Source organism: Bombus vosnesenskii, unplaced genomic scaffold (assembly GCF_011952255.1).
Source record: "Bombus vosnesenskii isolate JDL3184/JDL3185 unplaced genomic scaffold, Bvos_JDL3184-5_v1.1 scf7180000013273, whole genome shotgun sequence".
Lineage (NCBI taxonomy): Eukaryota > Metazoa > Arthropoda > Insecta > Hymenoptera > Apidae > Bombus > Bombus vosnesenskii.
Window position 1 is genome coordinate 3542116 of NW_022882931.1, and position 15884 is coordinate 3557999.

Sequence of the window (15884 nt, forward strand, 5' to 3'; positions counted from 1 at the left end):
TTTCCGTTGTTCTCTACTTTATTTCATCGTCAACTATTTTCCTTTAAATAAACCTACAAGCTTTATACATAAATATCAACAAAAATATTTTAGAGGGCTTTCAATATAAAATTTATCAATTCTATCGCAGTATCTTCATACATGATAATACTCAGCTACAACTATCAGACGCTGCTGTTGCAATGAATGCGTTTAAGCAAGGTCATCCCTTGACACCTGGATTCTCTCCCAGCAGATCAGCAGCCTACCTCGTCGAACTCGCTCTTTCCGTCTCAGTTCCCACTAAAACATTCCTCTCTTTCATCCAACAGTCCAATCAAGACTCCTTTATCTTGGTTGCAGCGAAGAAAAAAGAAACGATCTTGGAACGGAAACGCAACCACGTGTCTCGCAACCCTTACATCAGTCGAGAAAGGCGCGTGTTGACGCGCCGCAGCGTAGCTCGCGTGCGCTAGCGCATGCGATCGATACTCTAGACCGCCGGGGTTTTCGCGTCCCCGCGCAACGTCACGATACAAGAGCCGAGCGAGACCGACTAAGGACGAGGCCGACCGAGACCGGCCGAGGTAGCGCGAGCCACGGTAGCAGCAGCCGTCGACGCGAGCACGGCCCAACCGTCACCGTCATTTCGACGTCGTGGACACTTTCTTGCCGCCGGATCGTCCACGCGGAAATTCGTTCTCGTCGCGGACTAGCCTTGTTCTATTTTAGCTTGTACCAGGCATCGTACGCGTCTTCAGCCGATCTTGCTTCCGGTAGAACGTGAGACGCGCGCGAAAAGTGATCCACAGTGGTGTGTTCGCATTTTAACTGGAAAGGTAGCGATACGAAGACTCCGGGTCGAACAGCCGATCGAGTAAGTTTCATGGGGTGTTTTGGCCCCGTGATTTTCTTGATTTTTTATATGGTGTTCTGTCTGTATCTTTGTGCCTTTTGGACTATACCTTGTAACACAGAATGGATTGGCACCCGTTCTTCGTTGTCTCATTTATAGAATCTAATTATCTCGAAAAATAACGTTACGATACCGTTACGATACTCGGACGACGCGTCAGCGCGTCTGACTCTCGGTCTGACTCGTGACGGTCACTTTCTACTGTCACGTAACTCGTTTCTTTACGCATTAGCCTGTGAAAAGTAGAGGGAAGATCGATAGGGAAATTACAGAGACGGTTCATTAGAGTATCTTCTATAGAGAAATAAAGGGAACGGCCGAGTGGCCTGTGGCGTGTCTGACCAGAGACAAGCCGCAACCCCTTTAGGTCGTAGCGCAGCTGAGCTCGACCGGGCGCGACCCACAACCCTACATTCGCGGTCTGCGGCGTGACCTAACCTCAACTTACCCCACCTTGTGTGAGCTTCGTTGCCACCCTCTCTCCTTCGAAAGGCTGGAACGCCAGGGAGGACTTTACGCACTGGTTTATCGTCTGATTTTACGGCAGTTCGCGCGTCGATTCTCTTCGCACCGCTACGTTCTCTTCCGTGTTCCGACAAGGGTGTACAAGGTTCCCGTAGGTCGGAGACACGTCACTTTCTGCGCTAGCCTCTCAAGGTAACGGTTCAGAGCAGCCATAACTTCCGAATGGTCGAGTCTGACCTTGGCAGAGAGGAGTTCCGTATTATCACTATCATCGGTCCGGCGTCTTCCGGCGGTGACGCGTTAATTAATGATCATCGATTTAACGAATCGAGGCTGACCTTGCTATTGTTCCAACCATCACCGTGCTAACAGTTTGATCGAGTTTGTGGTAGTTTGCGAGAAACTTTACGACATTGTTGATTGACTTAACGTTTAATCGTGTTGCAAAAAAAAAATTATTTCTTGACTAGTGTGGATACTTTTCATTGAATTTTTCTATATGATATTATTTAATATACAAGTAAGAAAATATCGAAGAAAATTTTATATTCAAATCTAATGATAATCTTTGTGTAATATTTAAATGAGGTTGTATTCAAGTTTGAATGAAATTTCCATTGTTGCGGAAGTAATAATTAGTCCACCCAGGCAAGAAATGTAAACCTCTAGCGAAACGTTGATTAGAGCACACAACAGGACAATAGAGGAACACGTGTCATTGTGTCAAAATAGCTTGGCTCACTAAATTTAAATTGAATTATCCGTCGCGACGTATGGTAACGGTGTGAAAATTGAATTTACTTCTTACGTAGTTACGATAGCGTTATATCATATAACAAAGTCTGTGGAATCTTTCGGGTTCCTTTATCGAATAGTCTCTTCGTGTGCGTGCGTGTGTGTGTGTTTGTATGTAAAAAAATATCCACGGATATTTTCGTACGACGAGCTGTTACAACCATTAATCTGTTCCATCAACCTTTGACCGATATACATACAATGTAGCGTAAACGTATCATCGTTACAACTTCTTAACTAGTTCAAATAAAATTACATTCTCTACACCCGCTATAACTTGAGCAAAAAGAGCAGAAACCAACCAAATATAATTTCCTGAAATCCATTCGTGACATTCACTAACGATAGTCAAATCCCAAGTAAGAAAGCAAATCTATCAAAAATCTCGGAGCTTCAATCACATTTGAATGGATCGTGCTAACCCTTCACCCTCTGTTTACAGGCACTCGAAGCGTTTCGCCAAACGCCTCACCTTCAGCTGCCACTCTCTCGCTACATCCGCTGATCCATCGTCGTTCTGTCACCACTAGTCGCTCAGATTCCGTTTCAGAGAAGACAAACTCAGCGAAGACGATAACCTACTAAAATCGAGCCGAAGGGAAGAAGCTAAAAAGAAAAATAAAACCGAGAAAAGAAAAGAAACTAGAAGTGAAGAGAAGAAATATAAGAGAAAATATAAGAGAAGAAGAGTGTGGTGCGTAGTGGAAGCAGAAGAGTTAGGTCGTGAGGGGTCCAAGAAGCGTAGCGTTTGGGTGTGATGTGGCGGAGCCCCCCGGGGGGCCGCGGGGGCAGGAGGTTCGAGGCAGATCGGTCGTGAGGGCCCCAGGCACGGCTCGGTTGCCCCGCGGCGAGGTCGCCGGAGGGGCGGAGGAGGATATAGGATGGTGTGACCTCCTGCGTTATCCCGCCCGACGCGGAGGTGGTGTTGGAGGTGGCGGTGGCGGTGGTGGAGGAGGCGGCGGTGGAGCCGAGCAGCTGCTGCTCGACTCGCAGGAGGAGGAGCCGACGGCGATGTCGAGGCAGCTTCGCGGTGAACGGGACCACGTGAGCCGTTGCGACCTCCGAGAACGCGACCTCCGAGAACGCGACCTCCGAGAACGCGACCTCCGCGACTTTCGGGACCTACGCGATATCAGGGACCCTCGGGACCTTAGGGACTTTCGAGACATCCGGGACATTAGGGACGACAGGGACGACACGGAGAGGAGTCGGGACGATTACCTGGATTACGATCACCATCCTACCGCTGCGTCTACCTCGGCACTCACTAACAATCCGGTAAGTTAATTATTTCTGCGAGTTGTGCCTTGGAATTGAGAGAAAAATGAATTTTATTTGCTTTTAGAAGCGAAGTATTGAAAGTCGTACGACATTTTGCTTTGTTCTTATTAGAATAGGGTGACTTGGACAATAGAATGAATAGTATAAATTGAGGGAATTTAGAATGGTAGCTTTGGTAAGATAAGAGTTCACTAGCATGGTCATTGTGGTAGGTTCGAAGAAACTAGAAAGGAAAGGACCACTTCAGACGGAGGTCAAGGTTTTTGATATCACTGTTGCTTGGATGGTGATAAGCAGTAGGTATCATTATTACAGGAGTAGACTTGGAGGGGCTTGTGTGTACGAGGCGTGGAAGGGATGAAGTATTCTAGTTTGTATCAAGGTCAAGGTTTTTGGTGGAATTTCGTAAGAAAGGTACGGAGCCTTTCGGGGTAGTTTGGTGTTCTGATTCTGGAAACTCGAATTGAATAATTCTCTTAAGAATCATTTTCCTACAAAATAAATATTTTTTTTTATATTCAACGAATATAACAATGGGTTCCATATTTTTTTAATAAAGTTTAACACGAGTTAAGAACGCGAGTAATCTGCATGCCATCTGTGTACACTGTACACGTACAACGAGGAGAACGTCGATGCCGAGTAATTCGAACACTCGAGCTTATCTATTATCGCCGTGGGGACGAAAAGTGTTTGACTTTCTGTTATCTTTCACCACCGATATCGAAATTTTTCCGAAATTTAGAAATTTTCAATGAAATATCTTTAGAGGCACTATGTACAATCCCGAGTGTTCAAACTTACTTATACACAGTTATGGGAAACATGCATCAGAACGCTGGAAGCTGTTCGTCGTGTCATTGAAATTTACGTTTATTGAATCCCTCGACGACGTTTCTATCCACCTTTATGTCTTTCGAATACACGGGGTGTGATGGATGTTGTACAACGTGACGTCACGTAGGAAAATTTCAGGAAGCAACATCAACGGATATAAACTGCATTATATAAAATTACACGAAACACACGGAACGCCGTAAAAAGGAAGATAGTCGCGACATTCGTCTGCAAATATTTCTCTTTAGTATTTCGTCCAGGTATTGCGTAACGTTGCGCTACACTACGCTCGCACACCTTTCCCCCGACCATACCAGCTTTCCATCAACCTCGGTGCTCGTCGATCAAAACGAATTCTATTTTCCATGCTACGATTACCGACTGCTAATCTCGTTATAATTTATACCATCGGTACGGGTACCTTACGCGTGACTTGCGTAATATCATATAATCTATAATATATGTAAATCGAATGTTAATCGTAAATCTGTCGAACGTTAGATCCGCGTCAATTTATCATCTAGAGACTAATACGAAAAAGAAGAGGAAATATTATACTTTTAACGCGTCGAAGGAAGAATTCCAGAAAACTAGTTCACCGAGAATGGAGAGGAGGGAAAGTCACCTAATTTATTCCGGCTGTGGTGGTTCAACCCAGAAAGAATTGTGAATGCGACAAGAACGAAGAAGCCAGAGTAAGAAAATGAAAGATGGACGGTATGGTCTGATCAAAGCTCGTCACATCTCGGCCTGTTTCACATCGTCCCTGATATCCAACGCTATTCCAGTGACCAGGCTCTTCATTTAGCGCTTCTGCATCTTTCATACAGGGAAGCAACTATAGCTAGGGGTACAAGCGACCACCGCAGCATCGTTGATGCCCCTCATTTGCAGCTGTATTCAGCTGGGTTTGGCTTGCCTTTCTCAGCGACGCCGCTTCCACACCTTCTCTCTCTTTTCTTCTCTTTCTCTCATTCGACGGTCAGAAGTGCTAATGAGGCAGACACGAGATGATGGGGTGGAAAATGGAATCGAGCCTCTTTGGAAGGTTCGTTATTAACCTAGTCTTTCTCACAGTTTTTCTTTACGTCTCCTCTCCCCCACTTCGCTCTCTCTCACATCTCTCTCTCTCTCTCTTTCTCTGTGTTCTGCTCTGAATCGTCGATGGAAACGGATGTGATGCGTAAGAAACAGGAAACTGGGCCATGTTTTGTTCGCCAAGCTCGATCCCCAAAGATTGTAATAATGTTACGCACCGTGAAGAGACCGATTACGATAAAACCAAGTTATTCTCGTTTAGAAGAGCGGCCACGAAAGTTTTTAATTATTCCACGTCGTGTGTTTCCAATCGAACCAAGTTCCGCAGGCGTGTGCTTTTTAACCTGGAAGATTGTTTGGTCGCGTGATTATGGCAAAAGCTTAGTTCGGTTGCCTCGGCTGAAAGTTTCGTTGGAAGAAGTTTTTAGTTCCTCGTACTACTTCAACTACATAATTTCTCGATAATTCAACGAGTTTTGTCGCGGCAGCGGTAATATATATTTGCAGAGTCTCGCGTTTATTCGCTACGACGCGTCGTGATGATGCAAGAAAATCAACTTGAACGCTCCACTCTGATTTATTCGTTCGCTTTCTATTCGATATGCAAATCGGTTTACAGCACGCTCGTTACACGCGCCGTGCGAACGAGTTCTTTCAAAGACAGTATATTCGTTTTCGCGTATACACTCAGGTTCATTGACATTTGCGAAACACCGAAACGAATTGTATTTGCATACAGCACTGGCTCAACGATATTAAAACGTTCACGCGTAATTTGTGCGTCATTTCCTTTTTTCTACTGTCAGGCAACGTGATATCGAGCTTCTTTAATCGACATCTTTACGCGTGTTTCGATATCAATCACGAGCGTGTTTATCACCGGCCAACCCTTCACTTATCTCGATCGCGTACCCACCGTTCGCGCACGCTTTATAATCGCGTACACCTATAATCATGCAAATAACGGAGCACGCATTAAAGTGCAACTATATTACTATCGACCGTGATAATCGCGCGAACTTAATCGGAACTTTCCGGTGCCTGTCGTACTGTGTACTGCCAATTATCGATCGTTTTTCAATGCCACAACGTAAAGCACCTACGCGAACCTTAAACGATTGATCATTGTTCATCGCGACATCACAGTGGATCGACTCGTGGAAAGTGAAAATCACTCGATGGTAACGCGACTGGGATTATACATGCGCGTAAACTTTGCTTGGATAATTGGACCAGATAAAATCGTAACCTGGTAACCGATCAATTTAATAGAGTTATTCCGAAATTTCATAGCTGTCTGCCCACGCGTACGTTGGAGCATTCGTGCTGCGAATGCAAATTATATTTTGCATATTTATGAAACCTACGTTTCGATATGGCTCATATTAGAGATACTCTCTCGGTTTATTCCACAGATATATGTTTTCCACACGAATATCTTTAGTTTCGTGTACCGATAGAATTACTGAGGTTTAAACCACGAGACTCTCGTCAGACACTTCAGGATGAAAAAATGGATAATGCGAGGAGAAAATAAATCTTTATCCGTATACAATAGAAGTCCGTTTTTATGAAAGCCATTTATTTAGACGAAATTTCAATTGAAGCGCAACTAAGTGAAGTTGTATTGAAACTCTTGTTATACGAAATGAAAAATCCTGTTTTTATTGTATGAACTGCAATTATATGAATTTCTCGTTATCCAGATATATGGATCTTATTGTAATTTACTAGAAATCCTTTATATCGTCGATAATGCACCTTTGTATATTTATAAAATTTCTAAAGAATTATTTATTATTATTTCTATGATAATCTCATTCTGACGATAAAATCAATTTGATCATTGTGATAGTTTTAATGGTAATAAAATGTAATTGTCAAATTGCTTATGGCGTGTACTTACGATTTTTATAAAGGATGAACAATTTCTAAGTGCTCGAATAAGTTTACCAGAATGATTTAGCATCCTTTAATTTTGAAAGTACTTAATAGAAAAGATGTCACGATCAAAATCACGAGAACAAGTCGGTATAGAGAATCTTGACCGGAGCGAGATTCAAGATGTCTGATCTCGGTGTACAAACCGTGAAATCGGTTAAGTTTCGTGGCGGGATGTTTCAATCTAAGTTATAAGGAGCATGACTGCGATGATCCTCGCTTAACCCAAATCCGTGGCAGGATATATCCGGTCGTTTCGAATATCCCGGGCCGCGCGACAGGAAAAGCAAAAATGAAAGCTTCTATTCGTCACAGAATCGAGTTGGGAAATTGCCGATGCTGTTGGGCAGAAATACTCGACCATCTTGCTCAAAATACACTTTACCATCTGTTTTCCCACTTGAGCTATTGACGTTCTGATGTAAAATGTTTCTTTACTTTTCTATCATAATATTGGAGAACATACTTCTAAAATATGATACAATTTTCATAAAAAGCTCTCAAGTATAAGAAAATGTAGAAAAATGAGAAAATGTAGAAAATTCAGATGATACACTTTTAAAATGGAGTACAATTTTGATAAAAGATTTCTAAGATATTGCTTAGAAATTTCAATACTAAGAAAAGGTTGAAAGAATGTCGCGAGATGAGCGTGTAACGTATGGAACAACTTTTATAAAACACATCACTAAAAAAAATCCAGTAGAAATTAGAAGATGGATTTTTCAAGTATGTTTACAGTTTTTATAAAAAGTTGCGAGGATTTCATTTGGGAATTCCAATCATAAAAAAGGCTGAGGAGAAATCGTTATACGTACTTCCAAAAAAAGGAACACTTTCTTTTTAATTTCAAGAATATTTCGAAATTTCAATCGTAATACTAGTCATGGAAAGATCGGAGAATGCACTTCTGCGTAAAGTAGAGTTACAATTCCTCTAGGAGGTACCACGAGTATGCTTAAAAATTGCAGGAATGTCAACTGCTTTTCATGCTCGTTACACGGAAACGGCGCAAATCGTTCTCATGAACATTTTCCTCGGTCGTAAATGTTAAAACAGGCATATCTGTGCGACTTGTGCGTCATTTCCACGGCTAAGCAGAAATACGCAAAGTCGCTTGTATTACGATATAAAAAGCACATATGTATAACTCTTTGCGCTTTGTCATTGAACTCGCATGAAACTGAAAACCATTAAGGCGGGAGAAAAACGTTTCCTTCCATCTCTCGATGCTGGAAAAATGAAAAACGCTCCTTGGTAACGGAGAGGTGTACGCTGGGTCTCAAGCATCAAGAACGTGACACCGACCACCTGAAACGTCGGCTACGCCCACGTGTGCCTACGGAGCAAGTTCACCGATCAGCAGATCTCATCTCCGCGAACGGTGGGATCGATTATCGTGCGCCAGATAGTCCCCGAAGTGCGTCACACGCTAAAAGATTCAGAAGCACAGGGCACATAAATAGCTTCTGCTTGACCGGGCCGAGTGTGCAGTGTGCAGGCTGCATCGATCTAACTGCATCATTCGACGCAACGAAGCACGTACCGGACGCGTAAACTGGAAAATAGCGGCTTTGGGGCCCGATAGATATATTTTTCTCTCTAAAAAAACACTTGGCTAAAAACTATACGCCATATAGGGTGATAAATGCATGCCGATACTTTACGGTGCGAATCTATACGTTGAATGATTGTTATGCGACGTCTTTGATCTTTACGTCAAAACGCGTCTTTCAATTTTTATTTTCAAGTTTCATTCGTAAAACAGTAATACGGAACTATGATACTGACTGTTTGAAATTCTGTCCGATTCGTATCGATCGATATCCTTTGCGAAGTTTAGATAATGTCATATATACTTCAGCTATTTATACAGTTAGTACTAAGGTGTATAGTAAAGTTTACCGAGGCACGAAGCACCGAAGACACTTTTCAACATTTTCTTTGATGATCTACAGCTTGAAAACTGGGATACGTAAGATATATGACTATGTAACACTCTCTGCTTACTTCAATGTGTAGATTGGACGCTCTGAAATATTGACATGCATTTATAGATCACCCAGTATGGTAAAATGACGATCGATACAGAGAGAAGAGTAAAGACGTCTCCTTGCCTATATATCTTTGTATGTTCGTATACATATAAGAAGCGGTACAGACACATACGTGTACATAAACACACACATCGATCCGTGGACTTCTTCGGGCTAGTGGGTCTCTGATGGTTGGTTGCTTGGAGTCTCCAGACCCGGTTCCATCGAATATAGGTCAGTGTACAAGCTGGCAGGAGCAAAAGAGCAGCTCAGACTTTTAGCCGTGAGCGCGGCAAACGATCGTCCTGCGTCGGAGCGAGCTAGAGCGTGTGCTTGTCTGAAGGAGTCTGCTAACGGCCAAACGGGTTTGCACGCCCGTGTTCCCTTCCTTCCTCCTTTTTTCCCCCGTTTCCTTTCTACCGAGAAAGGATTCCTCCTTCAGGCGTGTTTCTTTCTCTCTTGCTCCCTCTTTATCTCTTAGTGTACGGCGCGGAGCGAGAAGGGCTATCCCGGACCGATTCACTGTCGAAATTATTGTTAATGGACCACTCGCGGTGTGCGTATACATATATCGGTCTGGTGAACCGGTCGCTTCTTTTTCGAACCGCAGGAATCCGTATAATGTATCCGCGGGGCCGAGCGTCTTTCGCGTTTAGTAATTAAACGTTCCTTTGTCTCGCCCTTGATCTTGTTTCGTCCACGCCATTTTTTCGCCTGGATACCGTTCCGCGGTATCAAATGACGGTCAGATGGTTTTTCAGTTACGATACGAGGCTTTGTAATCACCGATCGACTTTTTCTTCTTGAAACGAATTGCTTTCTTTTCTTTCATCGATCACAAAGAACAAAATAAGAGAACGAATAAGCCTTCTTGGAACAAACGGTAACTCGAAATTTTCCGTACTCGACTGTTTCATAATGCAACAAAAGAGCTCGAGATCGCCTGGAGATCGTGGCGATAAAAAATTCAGCGACAAATTCAGTGGTTCTACCTCGCGAGAAGAAAGAGAAGAATGGAGAAACGAAAAATGGAATGAGCGTGGAATGGAGTGAACGTGGAGTGGAAAGAAAGAAGGATAAAAAGGAGGAGGCAAAGCAATATAGAGCCGCGGGACGTGATCGGGAGGCAAGTCCCGGGGGCCTTTGTTGTCCTAGGCTGGTAGAGGCTTTGGTCCGCTTCTAGACTGTGTTTTGTTACAGCACGCCATACTTACACTCTTTCTTTCCTTCCTACATCGCGCCGCTCCTTAAACACGTTTCTAAGCGAGCATCCCCGAGTCTTGCGCTCCTCTCCGCTTCGTCCTTCGCCGTCTTTTCGCCCTTTCGTTTGTTCGCACGCAGACAAGCGTGCAGGCAACAGCGTGAAGCCGCTAATATAGAAGCAGACAGGCGCGACTGCCTCGTGAGGAGGAGACCCCGAGCGCAAATCGTCGTCGGCGACGATGACTGCTTATGCTCGGAGCGTGTACACCTGCGGAATTAGTCGCAAAAGGAAAAAAAGACGTAGACTCAGACGACTGTTGGTTCGGAGCCGCGTGCCTCCGAAATTGCAGAATTATTATCCTTCTCGGAAAAGAGCCAACGAATGTCGCCAGCTCGTATCGAGAAATTGGAAGAGGAAACGCGAAGAAGGAGGCCAAAGAAAGAAACGAAATGAGAAAGAAACGACGAGCGTAGACGGATGAAGAGCGACCGTGTTCAAGGAGATTTCTCGAGAACTTTGTGACTTCCCTTTTCTGATCGCTCTCTTCGACCAACGAGGAAAAGAAGAGAGGAACACGAGCAAGGTCTCGTGCATCCCTCTCTTTCTTTGCACCTGATCGAGACGAGCCCCTTCAGCCCGCTTAATTGGAAAGATCCACGAAGATCGAGCATTGTTTGCGGACACGAGTCGCGTGAAACACGCGAACCAAGTATTTCTACGCTAGAAGCCGGCTGATATTCGAGACTCATGGTCCGTTGAATCGTAGTTCGAGAACGTAATAGAAGTTAACGCCCTGGGTACACTCGATAACACCGGCGAGCGATCTTGGAATAATTATCGGAGGGCAGGTGGCGCGACACGCGAATTTGGAGTTTCCGGTCTGCCTGCAATGCCATCCGGCTGAACACGGAATAATACCTGCGACACCGTCACCACTGCTGCAAATGTAATTCCTATGTTGAGGATACGTCGATTTGGAAATAATTGAATGGATGTCTTCAATAATATCGAGATTATTGTCCTTGTTTCAATACGGTCGATCGAATTAACAGCACGCACTAAAACATTTCACTTTTCCATCATAAACGATAAATTGTTGTTGACTGTTCAAATGATTCCAGTTATTTCTGGCTGTTCAAGCGATTAAATACGTAGACAATTGCGTCAAATTAATTTGCTATTGCACCATGCTACAAAGAAATTCATCATAGAATTTCTTTCATCGAAGAGCTCCGAATACGATAGAAAATGTCTGGAACGAATCACTGTGTATCCGCCTATTATACGAGGTCACGTTAAAATCTTGAAGACGCGTTCATTTGCAATTATTAGATTTATGTTTCTCGCAAAACGAAACAAGTTCGCTTGAAAAAAAACTTTTTTGAACAACGAATATTTCGGAACGTAATTGTTCGTACCTCTCGGTTCATCACGAAATGTAAGAAATTTCGATGGAATCTAATTCGATAGTTAGAAACTAATTTCAGAACAGGAAGAACAATGAAAGTACTTACTTCTCGAAGACAAGAGGAGTGTGAAATCTTGTTTATCTTGAAAATCAAGGCTGAACATCTAGAGAACGTGTATTACTTGGCTAGAAAGATGGTTTATTATCGCAGAAGCCATTACTTCTATTCTGGTCTGTGTTTATAGCAACCAGAAGTAGGAAACTTACTCGAGACGATGTTTTCGAGCTGTCCGTTACCGTAGGAAAATTTCAGTGCTCATTTTCTCGAAAACGAATCATTAGAAGGAACAAGTATATTCCGTACTCTCCTATTTTCCGTCCTCCCCCCTGTTTCTCAGACGTATTATTTAAAGCTTCGCGATCGTTTCCTCGTTCGCCAGGCTCAAAGATAGAACTCGTACGATAAATCCGCCGTCACGATTCACTGAACTTCCGTTTGCTCCTTGCGCCGGCCGATAAATCATTGGTCGTGCTTCGGATTGGATTATTGGTGGATTGGTTGCACAACGAATTCTTTCTTCTTTCCCTCTAGGTCGCCAGGTTTCTGTAAGGAACAAACGTTACAATTATGTATATCAGATATCATCAGGGAAATAAATCTCGTGCAGAGTTCGGAAAAAAACAAGGAACAATAGAATGGCGAAAGGTTGAAGATTAATTAACTCGTCGAACGTCCCTCTTATCCATACTTCAGCAATACATAACTCGTTAAAACCTAGCAATTATCATGGCGAACGTGTCCAGGTTTCAAAGTGGCATCCAGAGCAGAGATGGTCAGATTTTGTAGGTGAGAGCGGTCGTAAGTAACGCATAAATAAAACATGATCTCTCGCGGTTGCGTGATACGCCACAGCGAGTCTGGCGTGCAATAACAAATCAGAAAACGTGGAGAAGAAAAAAGATGAAGACGAGCGGAGAAAAATGACGAGACCAGAAGAAAGAAAAAAGTTTTTCGCTGGCGAGAATCTACCCGGTAGAAGAACCAACCCGATAGACAAAGATATAAAGAGTGGGAGAGGATCGTTGTAAAGTGAGAGGAAGAAGGACAAGGCATCCGAGGGATCCTTACGTAAAATATCGCGCGGCTATCCGCAGGACGGTCGGCCGAATATTATTTCGCCTCGTAAAGATCCTGATGAGCGTCAGACCAGGATTATTTAATGACGCGTGTATCTCCACGTCGGTGCACGGAGCTCGTCCATGCCAGGTATAAAGGTATAAAGGATAAGTAGGGTGAGAGTCGTTCAGAGACGGAGGAGAGTATGGCGAGTCCTGGCAGGTATGTGAGTGCTGTGTCCGAGTACGTCCACCAATACAACAATCGAACGTAGCACAACACAAGTCTGGCAACTCTGGTGAGATTTACGCGTGTATGAGTGGGTGGAGAATCGTAGATGCACGCAGCATAGTTGGACGACGAAGCCTTCGAGATCTTCAGGACTTGAAGCTCGCGGCAAATGACAGGGGATCAGGAGGGCTAACTCTCTGCCCCCTCTCTATCCGCCACAACATCGATACCGAAGTATTCCTCGAGAAGTCTCTCTTTCCATACGGTGTATCCATCTTCTCTCTGTTCTCCTCCAACGCGGACAGTCCTTTCTCAGGTAAATCGAAACAGGTACCAGCATCACCGACGTTTTGACCAATACCAAGAGACCAACGAAGATCCTTTTGCCGAACGTCGATGCACGAAGAATGGAGATGGAGGGCGGGGAGACAGACAGACAGAGAGAGACAGAGAAAGAAATCAGGATGGATGAGGGGGCGTTTTTCGGTTCCACCCGCTCGAACGTCGATTTTTAGCGTGTGTTTACCGCTCATAGACGCAACGTACCTTACCTGTGCTAAAAATATATTCGTACACGCAGAAGGAAGAATTCTTTCTACCTGTACGAAAACATTTTCTCACGACGAGTCCGGGATTGTTCGTTTATTAGCGCGATATTCATAGTTGAATCCCATTTTTAGGTCAGGGCTCGGAATGACAGGAATCGAATTTTTTATTTGATAGAGTAGCACTTTCGAGTAATTATATGGCGGAGGAATATAAATTACAACCGGTACTTATAAAGTCCGGCGATTGTAAAATCATTTCTATCCTGGCTTAGTACCTTTTATTCGGTACGTTGTTAAAACTTTTCGTTCTATTTTATGATACATTAATGGTACAATTCTGTCATCTTTGACGAATTTATCGCGATCGTTTGTATCGAGATACCAAGATGCTCGTTACTCGTTATAGGAGAACATAGCTGATGTATCGATGGCGAGCTCGTGGATCCGGAAAGACTGGCTTATTTATAGACGATGGGGTTCGAATTACTTCACCTGTCCGGCACAGTTCTTGTTAAACTCGTTGCGCCCGACTTACAAAGCTCTGCTCGGTTCGCTTTCGAACGAGAAGAAGAAAGACTCTCTAAGGCCCGCGCTGTACCTCGCTCCAAGATTCCACGAGCACTTTATCATAGAAAATCTTGGTTCTCTTCTTTACTCGTAGTTGAGAACGCAAGGGAACACTGCTACCTGAAGTGTCCAGAGATGTAGGATCTTCGAAAGAATCTCTCTCGGAGAAAAGAGAAACGTTTGAGATGGACATTAGTGACACTTCATTAAGATAATTCCGACGAATCCTCGTTTCTATTCTTCTCCTATTGCCCCCTACTATTTTTGAAATGATGGAAATTCAATGTATAACAAAGACGAATGACTTTAAGCCCGGACAATCTGCGATTGATATACGCGTTTTCTCAAAATCTTCTCGTCTTAGGTCGATTCTTAAACAAACAATCACTCACATGCATGATTTCGTTCGCCGTGAGACGAGGAAATACGTAACGAAATAACCTCAAGTAAATTTAAGAGCAATGGAAAGTATTCTTTGCTACCTATACGTACCGAAGGCAAACCAATTTCCACTATATTTTATGAATTTTCAACCTATTTTATTATACAAAAAATTGCGTATTTTGTAGCTTTCTTTCAACTCGGACGAGAATGTGAGTGTATTTATTGAATTTGTTAACGAGTAGATAATATCAGTTTGCAGTCCAAACGGAAGCAGAAATCCGTCGGAACCACGTAACGAGCATTATCGTGCGGCTAGATCCTTCTAGATTCTAGGACAGGTTTCGCTAATCTAATTCATTTCGTGGAACAGATTATCCGTCTACGTGTATGTACGTTCACCGTTCTATCCGTCTAACTGAAACGCAGCTGTGTATAGTTTGATGAGGATGCCTGGCATGATAATTATTAATCGTTCCACGGTTACGATGGGAGGGTGTTGCTTCGCGAAAAGAAGAGTGAAATGGGCAGAGAATGGCGTGAGTTAACGGAAGGTGGGAGACGAGGTGTACGCTGTGCACGAAAATTGGTCGGTGACTAGCGGACGAGACGGATAGCTCGCGAGCAATTTGGCGGCTGGTAACGAAGGGCCTGCGAAAACAAAGGATCGTCCTCGCTCCGGCCAATTGTTGCATTATTCATGCGTTTCTAGCAAGAAGCGGTCGTAAGCCATGTCCAGCCCCGGGACTTCTCTTCTCTTCCCTTTTCTCGCCCCCTTCTCTCTCTTTCTCTTTCACTTTTTTTCTCATGAAACCACAATTCCTTTTTTTTTCTCTTTTCTGCCTTCGAAAATTCATTTTGTTCCCGTTGGCTGCTTTAGACGCACCATTAATGCGCCAGCAGCGTACGGTGAGGGCTACCTCCATTACGAACTCGAGACTAGAAGACCTTCGAGCTGGAAACTAGTTCCCTTCCTTGTCCCAGAGGATTGTGTCAAAAATTTAACTGGGATACCTACCAGGCTGTATCGAGCCTTTATCGAGGTTCTATGTATCGAATATACGAGGGAAAAGAAAGAATCCTTCGTGATGTTCTACGGGGTAGTCGGATGTTAACATCATTAACATCTTCAGGATACTT

General features: G+C 43.7%; 1 protein-coding gene across 12 annotated transcripts in view; it reads left to right on the top strand.

Moving 5' to 3' along the window:
• Positions 1–547: 547 nt before the first annotated feature.
• The window catches only part of LOC117231636 (voltage-dependent L-type calcium channel subunit beta-2), a 93530-nt gene continuing 78193 nt past the window's right edge, over positions 548–15884 (top strand). For 3 of the 12 annotated variants that reach the window (XR_004493006.1, XM_033490243.1, XM_033490248.1), the window contains exons 1-2: positions 550–856; positions 2598–3433. Coding sequence is in view for 10 of the 12 variants with exons in the window: in XM_033490243.1 (XP_033346134.1) it covers positions 3167–3433 (267 nt within the window). In the remaining 2 variants the exon portion in view is untranslated. Of the gene's footprint in view, positions 857–1428; positions 1553–2597; positions 3434–15884 lie in introns of those variants that run through there. The other 9 variants (XM_033490246.1, XM_033490247.1, XM_033490251.1 and 6 more) reach the window with 6 other exon arrangements.